Source organism: Ursus americanus, chromosome 14, assembly GCF_024610735.1.
Source record: "Ursus americanus isolate L20-20 chromosome 14, mUrsAme1.1.p, whole genome shotgun sequence".
NCBI lineage: Eukaryota > Metazoa > Chordata > Mammalia > Carnivora > Ursidae > Ursus > Ursus americanus.
In genome coordinates, this window is record NC_142140.1 from 60439395 (window position 1) to 60452968 (window position 13574).

Consider the following 13574-nt stretch of genomic DNA (forward strand, 5'->3'; position numbering starts at 1 on the left):
GCAGGCCCGGGCTCGTTTGTACTCACATCTTAGAACTAGGGCTCCTCTCGAGGGCAGCTGTTAGTTAGTGGGGTTGTCCTGTGGGAGCACCTCGTAGTACCCATTAACCATGAGAAAAGCCAGCAGACAATGAGCTGTCTCCACAGCTGGTGTGAACCAGGGGGAGCGAGCTGGAAGACGGAAAGAATGGGACTGTGTCAGGCCCAGGGGAGCCACTCGATTTGTACCATCTGTTCAGGGCCCTTAGGCGCCCCTCGACTTGGATCTGCCAGCCCCCAAACCTGCCGCAGTGTCTCTGGAACCCACAGTGCCAGTCCTCCCTCTAGACCACAGCCAGCAGAACCCTCGCCGGGGCCGGGGCCTCCGGGAGTCGGGACACCTGCCGTCCGGGCCCAGAGCACAGCACGTCCCAGCGGCTGGTCAGCTACGCATGAAAGAGCTACTTTACGACTTTCTGACTGCTATCACCAATGTGCTTCCGGAAAGTGCTGGAAGTTCAAACGTTCCTAGATGGAGAGCTATTTAACAAATATGTTCACATGTCAGGAGTTAAAAATCTGTTTTTAATGCTTATTGGTACTTTTGCATTAAAAAATAACTACAAATGTCTTATTAATAAGTTTCCACTTTAAATGCACAATTTTACCTTATTTTATTGTAAGGAATTGTTACAGAAAATGCAAATATCAATATTTGAAAAATACATTCCATTACATGGACTCCAACGAAACAAGGCCGGTCAGAGCATCCTGGTCCTATGCACGGTGCCGTCTTCCCGCAATGAGCACCACCCTGGACGGCTTGGAAGCTCCTGTGACCCACCCAAAGGTGCGCCTCCAGTTCCCGCCCCACTGCCGCCCTTCCCCCCCCCCCCGGGTGTCACACACGTGTCATGGTAACAGCCACACACCTGCCACGAAAGGACGAGTCACGAAGTCGAGCGGCCTGCCAACTCAAGACTCCCTCACTAGGGAAAAGCCATGTTGTTGCGTGCGACAGGTGAGCATGTGACCTACACCACAGAGGAACCGCACAGGCAGTGATCTTCCAGAGAAGTCTTTAAGGCATCTACGACAACTTCGGGGAATTTATTGTTTAGTTTCTATCTCGTCAAGCAATCAGCTCTTCACGAATCACTTTATTAAATTACAATGAGAATGTGGCTTCCACGCCCCTCCTCTCCGGGGCCAGGGGCACCTCCGATGAGGGGGCCCGTGCCCACTTCTCCCAGGGCTCATCCTGAGGGGAGCAGTCCCAGTCCTGGAAGAAGACTTGTGTCAGGAGCTCCTTCGGTGCCCCTGTCGTGACAGCGTCACACCCGCGCAGTGACACCTGTCACCTGGGGGCTCGGTGTGCCTTTCAGGTCTAAGCGTCACACAGCCCCTCCCGAGGCTTTCCCTCCACTTCACGCCTAAGGACGAGATCCTCGCGGTATCGTCCAGTGGAACAGGTAGGGGCGCGTGTGCAGAGCAGTGGCGAACCGGCCGGCGCGCCAGGCTCCACGCAGGACGGCCAGAAGTGACTCGGGGCTGAGGTAGAGGGCTAGCATCACGGGGACCCCACTGCTGGAGAGAGTACGGCAGGCGAATGGAGAGGTCTGGTCCGGCCTCGACCACACTGCGAACTGGGGTAGACAGCGCGCAGGCAGCGAACTCCAAACACAGCACACGTTCTGATACGTCGTTCGGCGAGACGCCACTCCAAAGCACTGAGAACCAGAGTCCTAAGTGTAGGCACTTGAGTTGGGTGGGAAACTCCCGAGTCAGAGGATCGAAGCAAGGTAGGGTAGCCCCTGGGCGCACACGCAGCGCCTGGAGGAGACCGCTGGCGGGGGCAGTCCCGCGGGCCTGGTGATGCGCTCACTCCGCTAACAATGTCCACGGACGCACACACTGTTTCAGAAAGTTTATTCTTCCTGCTGCACTCGTTCACAACTGGCAACTTTCTGAATGAATAAAAGTGAGATTTTGCTACTAGTATTTAAGCTACGGATTAAACTGTCCGGAGAACAGCCCTGCAGTTCGACAGCGTGTTGAGTGCCAGTGAGGGCAGTGACGGGGGAGCCCGGGCAGCCGCCAGGGAATGTGCTGCGTGCGGCCGGCGAGCACCCGCGTAGTCCCGCGGAACCCCCGAGGCTGCGGGAAGGTGTCCTGTCTACGTGTACGAGGACGCACCCTGAAGCCAGTGCAGAGCTCACAGAATGCTCCCCCGCTCTGTGGCTGCTCGGTGCCACAGCCATCTGTGGACTCTGAAGAAACAGAAGCTGGACTCGACGTATTTTAAACAGGACTTTAAGATTTTAAGTGCAATTAGAGGCAAGATTGTTACTACAATTGGTAATGGCGGGGCAGGGGTAGGACAATCGGTCTCATCTCTGATGGACTTCCCAAGCTCCGCTCTCCACCCTGAACGTGAAAAGAGCGAGTATAAAAGTACCAGCTGCCTTGATTCACGTCTGAAGCACATCATCTTCCTTTCCAACTACAGAGCCGAGCCACCTCACGAGGCCCTACTTTCTCGTGGCCCCGTCCAGGCAGCAGCAAACGGAAGCTGAGCACAGGCTCCCGGGGGCAAGTGTCTGCCAAGACTAGCTGTTCCTCTGTAAAAATTCTATAGGAAATGTGTCACAGACTCTAGGGGACAGGGGAACTCTTCTAATTAATTTTTTTTTATACATTGTGCACAAGCTCATATTAACACAGAAAGCTTATATATCTCATAAGTCACAGAAATATTAAAAAGTAGCACTCTGGTTTATCAGCTTATTTTACACACACATTTAGGCAATAGAACGTATAAATCTACAGCAAGAGAGATGACATACCACCATCCAAAAACAAACCAAAAAGAACAGGCTGTTGCAAAAAAATCTGTAGTCCCATTACACATAAACCCATACTTCATTAATGCAGAAACAACGTAGTGGTCGTTAAATGTCTTGAAAACCAGCACGACGGTCCCGAGAACGATGCGTGAACAACCACGTTCGTCTCAGAGTTTCTTTAAAGCAGTGGCAGAAGTTTCCAATGTGCATCGTTTAAAAACTGGCCAAACCTTCAAAAGGAGGCGTTTAGCGCTGCAGGCCTACCGTTCGCAGCAGCGACCAGGGCCCAGGGAGCTCTGGGTGCTTTCCAAACCGGCTTGCACCCGCTAGGCAGGGAAAAGCTGCTGGGAACTGGGGGTTCCCGCACCTGCCAGCCCTGGGTGACCCTATTGCTCCCAGGGACGCTCTGCAGCTCCATGTGTGCTGAGGTCCCATCAGAGCTGATCGTCAGAATCACTGACGCGTGGGTACGTGACGCTATTTCTGGACGTGGATTTTTAGATCGGAATCACCCATAATGCAGCCATATAAAAAGTGCAGCACGAGAAAAGTGCATCTCGGCCAGCAGGCCCTGGGGCGGAGTGACCGAAGCCTCTGCACACAGGACACCGCCAGACGAGAGCGCGGGACGCCGCACCCCTGGACCCAGGAGCGTGAGTACTGGTAAAGCTTTCGGTTGTTAAGGCCACGATGTTTCAGCTCTCATCTTTGAACCCTGTTTCGAAAGATTTCACCTTTTTTAAAGGGGCAGCTCACTAAAAATATCAGCTTGGGTTAAAAAAAAAAGACCTTGGGCAAGAGGACTCTATAATCTTTATAGGCCACTCACCCGGAGCGAAGGCGGCGCTCCCGGAGCGGCCAGACGCCAGGCCCCCCCGGGGCTCCACCAGCCTGCCCGCCCGCGCACGAAGACGTGGGGGTGCTCGACACAACACTAAGCTACGGGGAGGGGAATGGTTTTCCGAGCGTCCTTGTATGGTGCAAGCAGAATGGGGTCCATCTTCTGTCACAGGGGCCGCTTAGGCGACATGGCCTGGTCCACCGAGTCGTCCAGTGACCCCAATCACAGTCAGACACACGGACAACCCAATGGAATCCTTGAAATGGGGTCAATCGCACCGGGGTCCTTAATCGTTCAGTCTGTTCCGCGGAAAGACGGGACGGCCAGCCCCTGCTCTGGGTGGGTCAGGCTGGTGAGCAGAGCAGCTGCCGGGGAGGCGACCGGGGTGTGGCCTGGGGGCTCCCTAAGAGACCCCCCCCAGAGTCAGTACATCAAAGCAAATGTTGCAAACTCGCACAGGCTTGTTCAGATCAAACTTTATAATAGGAATCTCCTTGGTCGAGCATTTATGGCAAAGGAGGCGTCCGCAGTGGCGGCTGTGGAAGCAAAGCAAGGGGGCGTGAGGGGGGCCTCCAGCAGCCACGGCGGCGCCGCTATGGTGTGCCTGCCACGCGCCACCAACATGTGTCCTGTCGAGTCTGTGAGAACACAATTCCAGCCCGCAGGACATTACAGTGCTGGTGGGGAAGGCTCTTTGAAGACGAAGAGCCACTGGGCCACAGCCAGAGAACGCGCTCGTTCTGATGGGCCCAGCTCCTCAGCTCACGGGAGCAGCCAGTGCCTTGGCAAGGCCCCCCCTCCCCACACCACTCCAGGCGCGCACTGTCGGCCGCTACATCACCCTCCTGCCCAGGGTCTGCGCAGGGCCCTGGCAGGGTCACGGTTTCTCACGGAGAGAGGCAGAAGCAGTGACGGGCAGGAGTGCCCTCGCCCCTCTGGCGGGCAACCTTGGGGCCTTACCAGTGATGTTTGCGAGTCGTGACTCCAAACTTGGCAGCACACTCGTAACAGGTGGACCCGTCGCACCACGGAGGCTCCTTGGACAGCATATCTGCAAGGACAGGCGGAGAGGCCCCGTCCCCGTCACAGTGACCGTGCCAGGCGGTGACACGTGGGCGCAAGAACGACGCGCTCTGAGTGGTCAGGAAAGCGTCCTGGGGAGGCTCTGGAACCCCACCGGCCAGGCGGGCTGGGGCAGGAGGGGCTGTGCTCATGGTGCTGAGACTAGCATGGCATCTGGGGGACACGGGGGGTCAGGGGCGGCCAGACCGGGAGGCACAGTGGGAGAGAGAACGCCGGCCGGGAGGACTGGCAGGGGCCACACGGCAAGGGGACAGCGGGGAGGGGACAGGTCTGCGAGAGCTGGTGGCTGCACGGGGGTGGGCTGAGAGCAAGGAGGGAAGGTGACGAGTGGCCAGGCCTGCAGCGTAGGCACCGGCTCTGCTGCACACCACTCGGGCACGCAGGGCAAGTCGCCCACGCCAACGTCACAGCCCCAGGAGCTTGTGAGCGTGAGCCTCTGCGCAGACCCTGGGCCAGTAAGCCCTGCTGCTGCCACCTGGGCAGGGACGGGGTGACCCAGGAAACACGAGACCACCCGGAGCGCTGCTTCCTCGCCACAGAGGGACCAGAGGAGGGGCAGAAGGCAGGAGCAGAAGGCTGTCCCCAAGGACGCAGAGGGCCTGGCTCGGTGGAAGATGAGGGATGTGCAGAGAAGCTGCCGGGGGCCATGCCAGGGTGACCCGCCCTCAACGCACAGACGCATTTGTGAGTTCGTGGATCGCTGGTGGGATTGGCGGGAGGCGCTGGACAGGGGGCGGGGGAAGGACGGAGGCCCCAGGGCACTGTGGAAGACACTGCTCACAGTCCCTCTCCCACCACGGCCCTCACAGAAAAGTCCTATTTGGGGCCCAGAACACCGTGGGTACGTTCTGGGGGTCAGAGGCCACCAGGACATGTGAACGACCCGCGCCGTGACCATGTCTGCACTGGGGGGGCAGGAAGTCGCCACTCACCTAGCAGTCTGAACAGCAGCTGCTTGGTGGCGACCTGGTAGTTGAAAATGTTGACTCCCTGGTTGTTGTTGACCCCAAGGCGAGCCCCGGCGCGGACGACGGCACGGCACAAGTTGGCATTCCCTTTCATGTAGGCCAAGAGCAGCACTGGAAAACAAAACCATAGGCAGGGCTCCTTCCCACCCGGGCCTGGCCGAGGGCAGGGCCACGTCCCCATGGACACCATGGGGAGAGCTCCTGGGGGTGCAGCGTCGTCCCGTCGAGGGCCACGAGCCCGGGGCGCAGAGCTGCTCCAAGAGCAGGAGCGGGGAACACACGCTGAAGGGAACCCTGAAGGCAGGCCGCTGTCCCAGCCGCCTTCCTCGGGCACGAGCACTGGAGGACAAAGCTCTCGTTACACGACATAAATACATCTGAAGAGCTGTGACGTGTTGTACACACGGAGAGAAAACTCAGCACGGGCTCATGCCCCGGGCAGTCCTTCCACCCCACAGAGGCCTCGTGTGTGCCGGCGCCGGCCCCGTGGGCTCCCAGGCTCCGGCCAGGCCTCTTACTGGCCCCTCACTTCCCTCCCTGACACCCTGCATTTAAATCCTTTCACTTCATGCTCTAAACGGTACAGTCAGACGGGGGTTACAATTTCAAATGAGGAAAGAGGCACAGAGAGGTTACAGAATTTACCCAGTGTCACCACCTAGAACAGGACAGAGCGAGGCAGTGGGAACCAGGAACCTGGAAGCCCAACGAGAAGCGCCTGCCTGCCTGTTTCCCGGCACCCGGACAGCAGTGCGCGCGGCTCCCCCTGCGTCTGCCCGCCCCTCCCAGCTCAGGCTCATCACGACACATTCACGTGTCAAGGCCAAGAGCTGATGGCAGAATACTTGGTCCCGTCTAAGGTTCAGGACGCTCCCTGAAAACGACATTGCTGCCAAAGGCCGAGGCGGCTCTGTTTGGCTGGAGGGAGAGTGAATGGGAACATGGCAGCAGCGCAGGGCTCTGGGAGCCCCGGGCTGGGAAGAAAGATTTGAGTTTCACCCGTTTCCCTACTTGAAAAACGGGGACACGGTGCGTGCAGTGCTGACAGGGTGGTCGTGGGCATTCCGCAAGAGTCCACCAGAAACATGGTGACAGCTACACGAACTAACGCTGGGACTGTGGGCGGCCGGGGCAGCACCACGGGAATGGCCTCCGTAAGACGCCAGCCCCTCTCTGTATGTAACTGGCCACGGTTTCAAAGCAGGTCAACACGGCAGCGCGTTCCCCCCTAAAGCGTGTGCAGGTGTAGACAAGGGTAGAGGAGGGCAGGCCTGTGTGGACAGGAGTATGGCTTGGGAGCTCTAGAGACACTTCCGACGTGCGTGTGTCCCAGATCAGACACCGTGGAGCGCCAGGCGGAGAGCCCTTCGAGAATGGCATATGTGCCCAGGCTCTTGTCCTTCCGGGAAGCAGCAGCCCAGTGAGACAGGACATACGCGCACACTAACACACCCGTGTTTCCTTCCGCGTCCGGTTTATCCAGAGGGTACTCAGGCATGCACTCCAGGAACAGCTCAAAGATGGTTGCTGCGTTCTCTCGGCCGTACTGTCCCAGGATGTGCAGTGGCGACTGGCCTCTGGGAAGCAAGTGGGGAAAGCTGGGTTTAGATTAGCCACAGTCACCACACACGAAAGACATAACTTTCTGAACTCGGCGATACCGGATAAATTCAAGGACACTAAGGAGGTTGCAGACATTTTTCTACAAAGTATTTTTCAAAAAGAAACATTCCAAAAGCACCAAAACTGGTCCAGTGCCCTGGTGGCCCTCACGGCCAGTTAGTTCTGCAGCATGGACCGGGGCCCCTGCGAGGCACGGTGACCACCAGGTGACACGGAGTCCAGGCCTCTGCTCCGGACCGCACACACTCACCGAAGGTTAAAGGCTTCAGCGTCCACGGTGCACTCGGTCAGGAGAACCCGGATGTTGTTGAGTCGACCGTGCATGACGGCGAGATGAAGCGCTGGAGAGTAAACCCTCTTACTGGGCAAGCCCAGGAGCCCACGCAGGAAATTCGGCTGCTCCCAACCTCCCTCGGAACGGGACGCAGCACAGCCGCCATCCCTTCCAGCCTTCCCACCCCCCAGGATAGAGTCGTGCATGCAGCCTTGAACGACTGTGCTTTCTGCTTCCACAATCACCCAGAGCTTAAACTTCACGGTTTTACAGGAAACCACTCTAGGGCTCTGGGGTTACCATGCAGACGAGAAGCTGCCCAGGGATGGTCCACGGGAGGGCAGACGCCCAGCCCAGAGCCCTCCCTGCCACAGCTCTGCTGCTGTGAAAACCACCCTCCTGGGGCTGGGGGTGGGGGAGACTGGGGGCACTGCTGAGGGCACTCGGCACGGGGCACAGGGGCATACTGGCGACTACCATTATTCCCATTCTCATCCAGAGCAGCAAAGTCCACTGCGTTCTCCAGGAGGACGGAGCAGATGGTGGGCAGGTCCTGCTGGGCGGCGAGATGGAGGGCGGTCTGGCGGTGCTTCGTCAGCTCATTCACTTTGGCCCCTGCAAGAAGCTGCCGAAGCTGATTACGTGAGCAGCCTCCCCGGCATGGCGGCGAAGACCCCACTCCCGGGCCAAGCCTGCCTGCCTCCTGACCTCCGCACATCCTCCCGGCAGGCGACACTGGGGGTGCCGCGGCCTCGCGCACACTCCCGCGGAGGCATAAGCTAGCAAAGCCCGTCCCAAGCCGAGCGCGGCAACCATCGGCATGCGAAGGAGCCACTCCTTAGGACACAGAAACTCTACTTCTAAGACTTGGGATATAAGCGACCCAGGACGACAGCGACCTTCACCGTGCCGCGTGAGGATGTCCACAGCTTACAGGAGCAAAACCAGATCGCAAGAAGATTCAGTTACAAAAATTATAAAATGTCCAAACAATATAATAGGTAGCCATTAAGATGATAGAGATTTGTGGTTTAACACGTTAGGGTGTGTATGATACGGTAAGTCAGAAAAAGGCCAGTTAGAAGACAGTACTACCCTGTCTGCAGAGAGCCAGAGCGACAGAGAGGGAGGGAGGGAGGAGTGCGTGCACACGCACAACCCGAGCAGCTGGGCGCGAGGAGGACACGATCTACTTCAATACCCGTACATGCTGTACATTTCCCACAATAAGCCTGTACTGTGTTGATAGTATGTTTTGTTGTTACTAAGACTTTGTTTTTAAGTAATCTCCACACCAAACATGGGGCTTGAACTCACGACCTTGAGATCGAGTCACACACACACTGACGGAGCCAGCCGGGTGCCCCTCCTATATTATTTTTTAAAAGAAAGAAATTACCACAAAGAATTACAGAACCAAAAGCAGGAAGGATCTTTTGACAATATCCTGTCCACTCATTCCTTTTCTGACAGGCTTCCAGTCTGCAGCCAGCGCCCACGATGCCTCCCCCGCAGCCTGAGGCATCCTGGCCTCTCCATGTGTGCGGACACTCTGCCTCTGGGAGACCAAGGCCCGGGTTAGCGGCTCTGGTGCAGACCCCGACTGCCTCCCCAGACTCTGGGCACCCAGTGAGAGCACGCACAGGTCCAGGAGGACGTGCAGAGAGGCACCCGTGGTCACGAGAGCTGCGCGTGCTGGGTTCACAGGTAACCTCTAGGTTGGTTAACTGGGCAGAGAGGGACAGGTTTGGGCAAAGGCACTCTTTCGATGTGAACAGGTTCCAACATGAAGCTGCACGGTTTGATCAGCCGTTTCTAGGGACTCCCACCACCTATGCGGTCAGGGAGGCAGTGGCTTGACCCTGAAGGGGCCGTGACCCTCTAACCTGCCGAGGCCCTCAGACGGATGGACACATGGCCTGACTGCCTGCTACTCAGAAGTCCACCTCTGCCTCCGTGGCTGGTCCCCACACCCAGGCTGGGCCTGGTGCCACCAGACCCCCCGCCAATCATTCATCAACCCAGCTCACGGAAACTGCCCTCACGGCCCACCACAGAGGTCAATGCTCTCTCGGCTCTAATACGTAACAAGTCATAAAGATTTTCGAAGAAGTATTTTTTCAAAAACAAAAATGGGATGGGGCGCCCGGTTGGCTCAGTCGGTACAGCGCGTGACTCTTGGCTTCGGGGCTGCGAGCTCAAGCCCCACACTGGGCGCAGAGCTTACTTAATGTCGAGAAAGAAGAAGAGGGTGGGGCACCAGATGCCGGTCAAGTGCCCACTGGCTAGTTACGCAGCATGTACTGGGGCTGATGGGAGGTTCGGGGCGGCCAGGAGACGTGAAGCCCTTTGCTCTGGATATGCTCCCAGCCCAAACGCTTGGCTTCTCCACGCCGAAAGGATGAAGGCTGCTCACAGTTCTTGGTCTGCCGTGTCACGCCCCACAAGCTGGCCCCTGCCTGCCTCTCCAACCACATCTCCTACACCCTCCCCACATTTCAACCAAACCATTCCAGTGAAAACACCCACGTGCACTTTCTAGTTTCCACATCCTTACTCGGCTGTTCCCTGGCCCGGGTGGCATTATGTCATACTAGAAAAAGCAGGCTTTGCAGTCGAACAGAAATGGCTAAAACCCCAGCCACACTACTGACTACTTTATCATCTTGGGGGAAAAGTTCTTTCTGAGCTTACATTTTCTCCTTTGTAAAATGTAAAAATTTTCCTAATCTCTCTGGGTGGTTTTCAGAATTAAGAGGTGGTAAGCTTGACATCAGTGTTTGTGGTGATTTTTCTTTTCTTTTCTTTTTTTTTTTTTAAAGATTTTATTTATTTATTTGACAGAGATAGAGACAGCCAGCGAGAGAGGGAACACAAGCAGGGGGAGTGGGAGAGGAAGAAGCAGGCTCCCAGCGGAGGAGCCTGATGTGGGGCTCGATCCCATAACGCCAGGATCACTCCCTGAGCCGAAGGCAGACGCTTAACCGCTGTGCCACCCAGGCGCCCCCTGCGGTGATTTTTCGATCTGACTCCAAAAGCAAAATTAAACAGGTTGGGCCAGAAACTAAAAAGCCTCTGCACAGCAAAGGAAATCATCAACAAAATGAAATCGCATGACCTACTGAATGGATGAAAATATCTGCAAATCATATATATGGTAAGGGGCTACTGTCCAACATATATACAGAACTCATTATAACTCAATAGCAAATAAATAAATAAACAATTTTAAAAACAGGCAGAAGGACCTGACAGACGTTTCTCCAAAGAAGACATCCAGATGGCCAACAGACACATGAAAAGATGCTCCATGTTACTGATCACCAGGGAAATGCAAATAAAACCACAATGAGATACCACCTCACACCTGTCAGAATGGCTGAAATCAACAACCCAGGAGACAGCAGGTGTTGGCGAGGATGCGGAGAAAGGGGACCCTCGTGCACTGTGGTGGGAATGCGAGCTGGTGCAGCCACTCTGGCCACAGTATGGAGGGTCCTCAGAACTACCCTATGATCTAGCAACTGCACTACTGGGTATTTATGCAAAGGAAAAACACTGTTTTTTAAAAAATAGATGAAGGAATAAATTTATTACACACCCTGTGCGAAAGCTTTAAAATGCCTTTACTATCACACACCCAACCAACCAGCACAACCACCCCCTTAACTCGGATAAGCTAGACCCGTGTCTGGCCTCCTGGGGAGTGCTCCACAGAAAGGAGAGGGGGCTGCCTCCCACGTCTGGGACCCCACCCTCTGCTGATACGTGCGCCCCGTCGCACACTGCACAGCTAGGGTTCTTGCAGATGCACAGGCGGCCTGTCCACCGCGGGCTGGTCAGGCAGCCCACCCACCCCCAGGCTACAGACTGCAGCCCTTGGGGGGCTCCGGAGCGTGCGCACGTCCTGTTGCTGGAACAGCACTGTTCTAAAAAGCCGTCTGCACCCCCTGTTCACTGCGGCATTATTTACACGTAAAGCCAAGACATGGAAACAGCCCAGGTGTCCATCGACTGATGGACGGATGAAAACGTGGTGTAAACACACAACAGAGTATCACTCGGCCATCACAGACAATGAGATCAGTCAGACAGAGAAACACAAATACCATATGATCCCACTTATATGGAGAATCTAAAAAACGAACAAAAAAACAAACTTGTAGATACAGAGAATAGGTTGGTGGTTTCCATAGGCGGGTGGGGTGTTGAAATGGGTGAAGGTGATCAAAAGGTACAAACTTCCAGTAAAATACTTAAGTCCTGGGCGCCTGGGGCTCAGCCCGTGACACGTCTGCCTTTGGCTCGGGTCATGATCTGGGGCCCTGGGATCGAGCCCCACATCGGGCTCCCTGCTCCGCGGGGAGTCTGCTTCTCCCTCTGCTGCTGCTTCCCCTGCTTGCGCGCTCTCTGTCTCTCAAATAAATAAACAAAATCTTAAAAAGAAAAACAAATAAATAAGTAAAATAAAATGTGTAAGTCCTGGGAACCCTAGTTAATACCATACTGCATATCTGAAAGCTGCTAAGAGTGAATCTTAAAAGTCCTCATCCCAAGAAATCATTTTGTAACTGTGACGGATGTTGAGCAGACTGCAGCCATCGCTCTGCACGACACGCAAATACTGAACCACTGTGACGTACACCGGAAACTCATATAATGTTAGATGTTGACTACACCTCAATTTAAAAAAAGACTAGTTAAAAAAGAAGGAGCGCAAGTGCAGGTATGCGAGCGGCCCCGAGGGCACCTGAATGCCTGGTGCGGGCACAGACATGGGCCTGCCTCCCCTCGCGGCCACCTGCCCAGCCCCCGCACCTGCCTGCACACACTGCCTGCTGGGCTCTCAGGACACTCTGCCTACAGACACACCTGCTTTCACAAGGGCGCTGGCTTAGCTCCCCAAATTCACGCCAGCCTTTCAGAAGACCTGGCAAAACACCTGTGATGAGAGCGTCCACGCGTGGCGTGACCTGGGGTCCACACGTCACATGCAATGTTTCGGCGACACTTACCAAGTTGCGGACGATGATCTCAGAGCCTGCTTGGACAGCGAGGTGCAAAGGGGTCAGCTTGGAGGCGTCCTGGACTCTGGAATTCACATTAGCCTGGACGCTGATCAGGAACAGGACGCTCTCGATGTCAGAGTTCTGAACTGCCACGTGAAGAAAATTCCGGCCCTTGTTATCCACCTACGGCAACAAGTGGGAGCCCGAACATGAGGGGGTCCCCCTGCAAGAGCACATCCTGAGCACCGACCAGAGGCGAACGTGTCGCCACCCCTCGGGTCCAGGAGGCTCCCTCCCAAGAACCAACACCGCACGTGCCTCTCCCCCACCCAACAGACCCTCCCCGCACGTGTGCACCTGCCCACGTGTGCATGGCCCTGGCACCTGCCGGCAGCAGGAGCTGATGTGGAAAGCGGGGAAAGAGACAACGTGCAGGACGGGAAAAGGATGGGGGTGCTCAGGGAAAAAAGGCAAAGGCAGAGACTGGCCGTAGGGTCCCCTGCTCTGGCTCTGGCTCTGGCGGGTCCCTCACCTGCTCGGCAGCCCCTCACGCCCTCACGCCACAGCTGCAACAGCGGCCTGACCCCGAGCAGCTTCACGGGTTTGCTCTTGAACCGAGCTACAGGTACCGGCACGCTGCAAATGCTGCTCTGCTCAACCCCGCACACAAGAACTCACTCGAGCCAGACCACAGGGAGGCCGCGGCTACGAGAGCTGTCGTGTCAGCCAAGTGCTTAGTGAGAAGTGGGGGCAGCAACACGCCACCCTCGTGGCACGCGCACACACACACACACAAACACGCACGAGCGCAGCGTGTGCTGCTGCCCCAGGCCGTGTTTCTACGAAGCACTTTGACCCACTGGGCCCGTGTCACTCGTATGTGAGGAAACGCGAGGGGCTACCCGTTCACGAGCACGTGACACCACCCGAGCAAGGGTGAGGCCAGCACCCA

General features: G+C 56.3%; 1 protein-coding gene across 5 annotated transcripts in view; it reads right to left on the reverse strand.

The window, feature by feature from the left end:
• Positions 1 to 635: 635 nt before the first annotated feature.
• Positions 636 to 13574, reverse strand: part of ANKFY1 (ankyrin repeat and FYVE domain containing 1) — a 76771-nt gene continuing 63832 nt past the window's right edge. For all 5 annotated transcript variants that reach the window (XM_045804841.2, XM_045804842.2, XM_087867479.1 and 2 more), the window contains 7 exons: positions 12629 to 12805; positions 8091 to 8238; positions 7590 to 7680; positions 7169 to 7293; positions 5681 to 5827; positions 4626 to 4716; positions 636 to 4201 (listed from right to left, as the gene is read on the reverse strand). In XM_045804841.2, coding sequence (XP_045660797.1) covers positions 4069 to 4201; positions 4626 to 4716; positions 5681 to 5827; positions 7169 to 7293; positions 7590 to 7680; positions 8091 to 8238; positions 12629 to 12805 — 912 coding nt within the window. In that variant the 3' untranslated portion in view covers positions 636 to 4068. The remainder of the gene's footprint in view (positions 4202 to 4625; positions 4717 to 5680; positions 5828 to 7168; positions 7294 to 7589; positions 7681 to 8090; positions 8239 to 12628; positions 12806 to 13574) is intronic.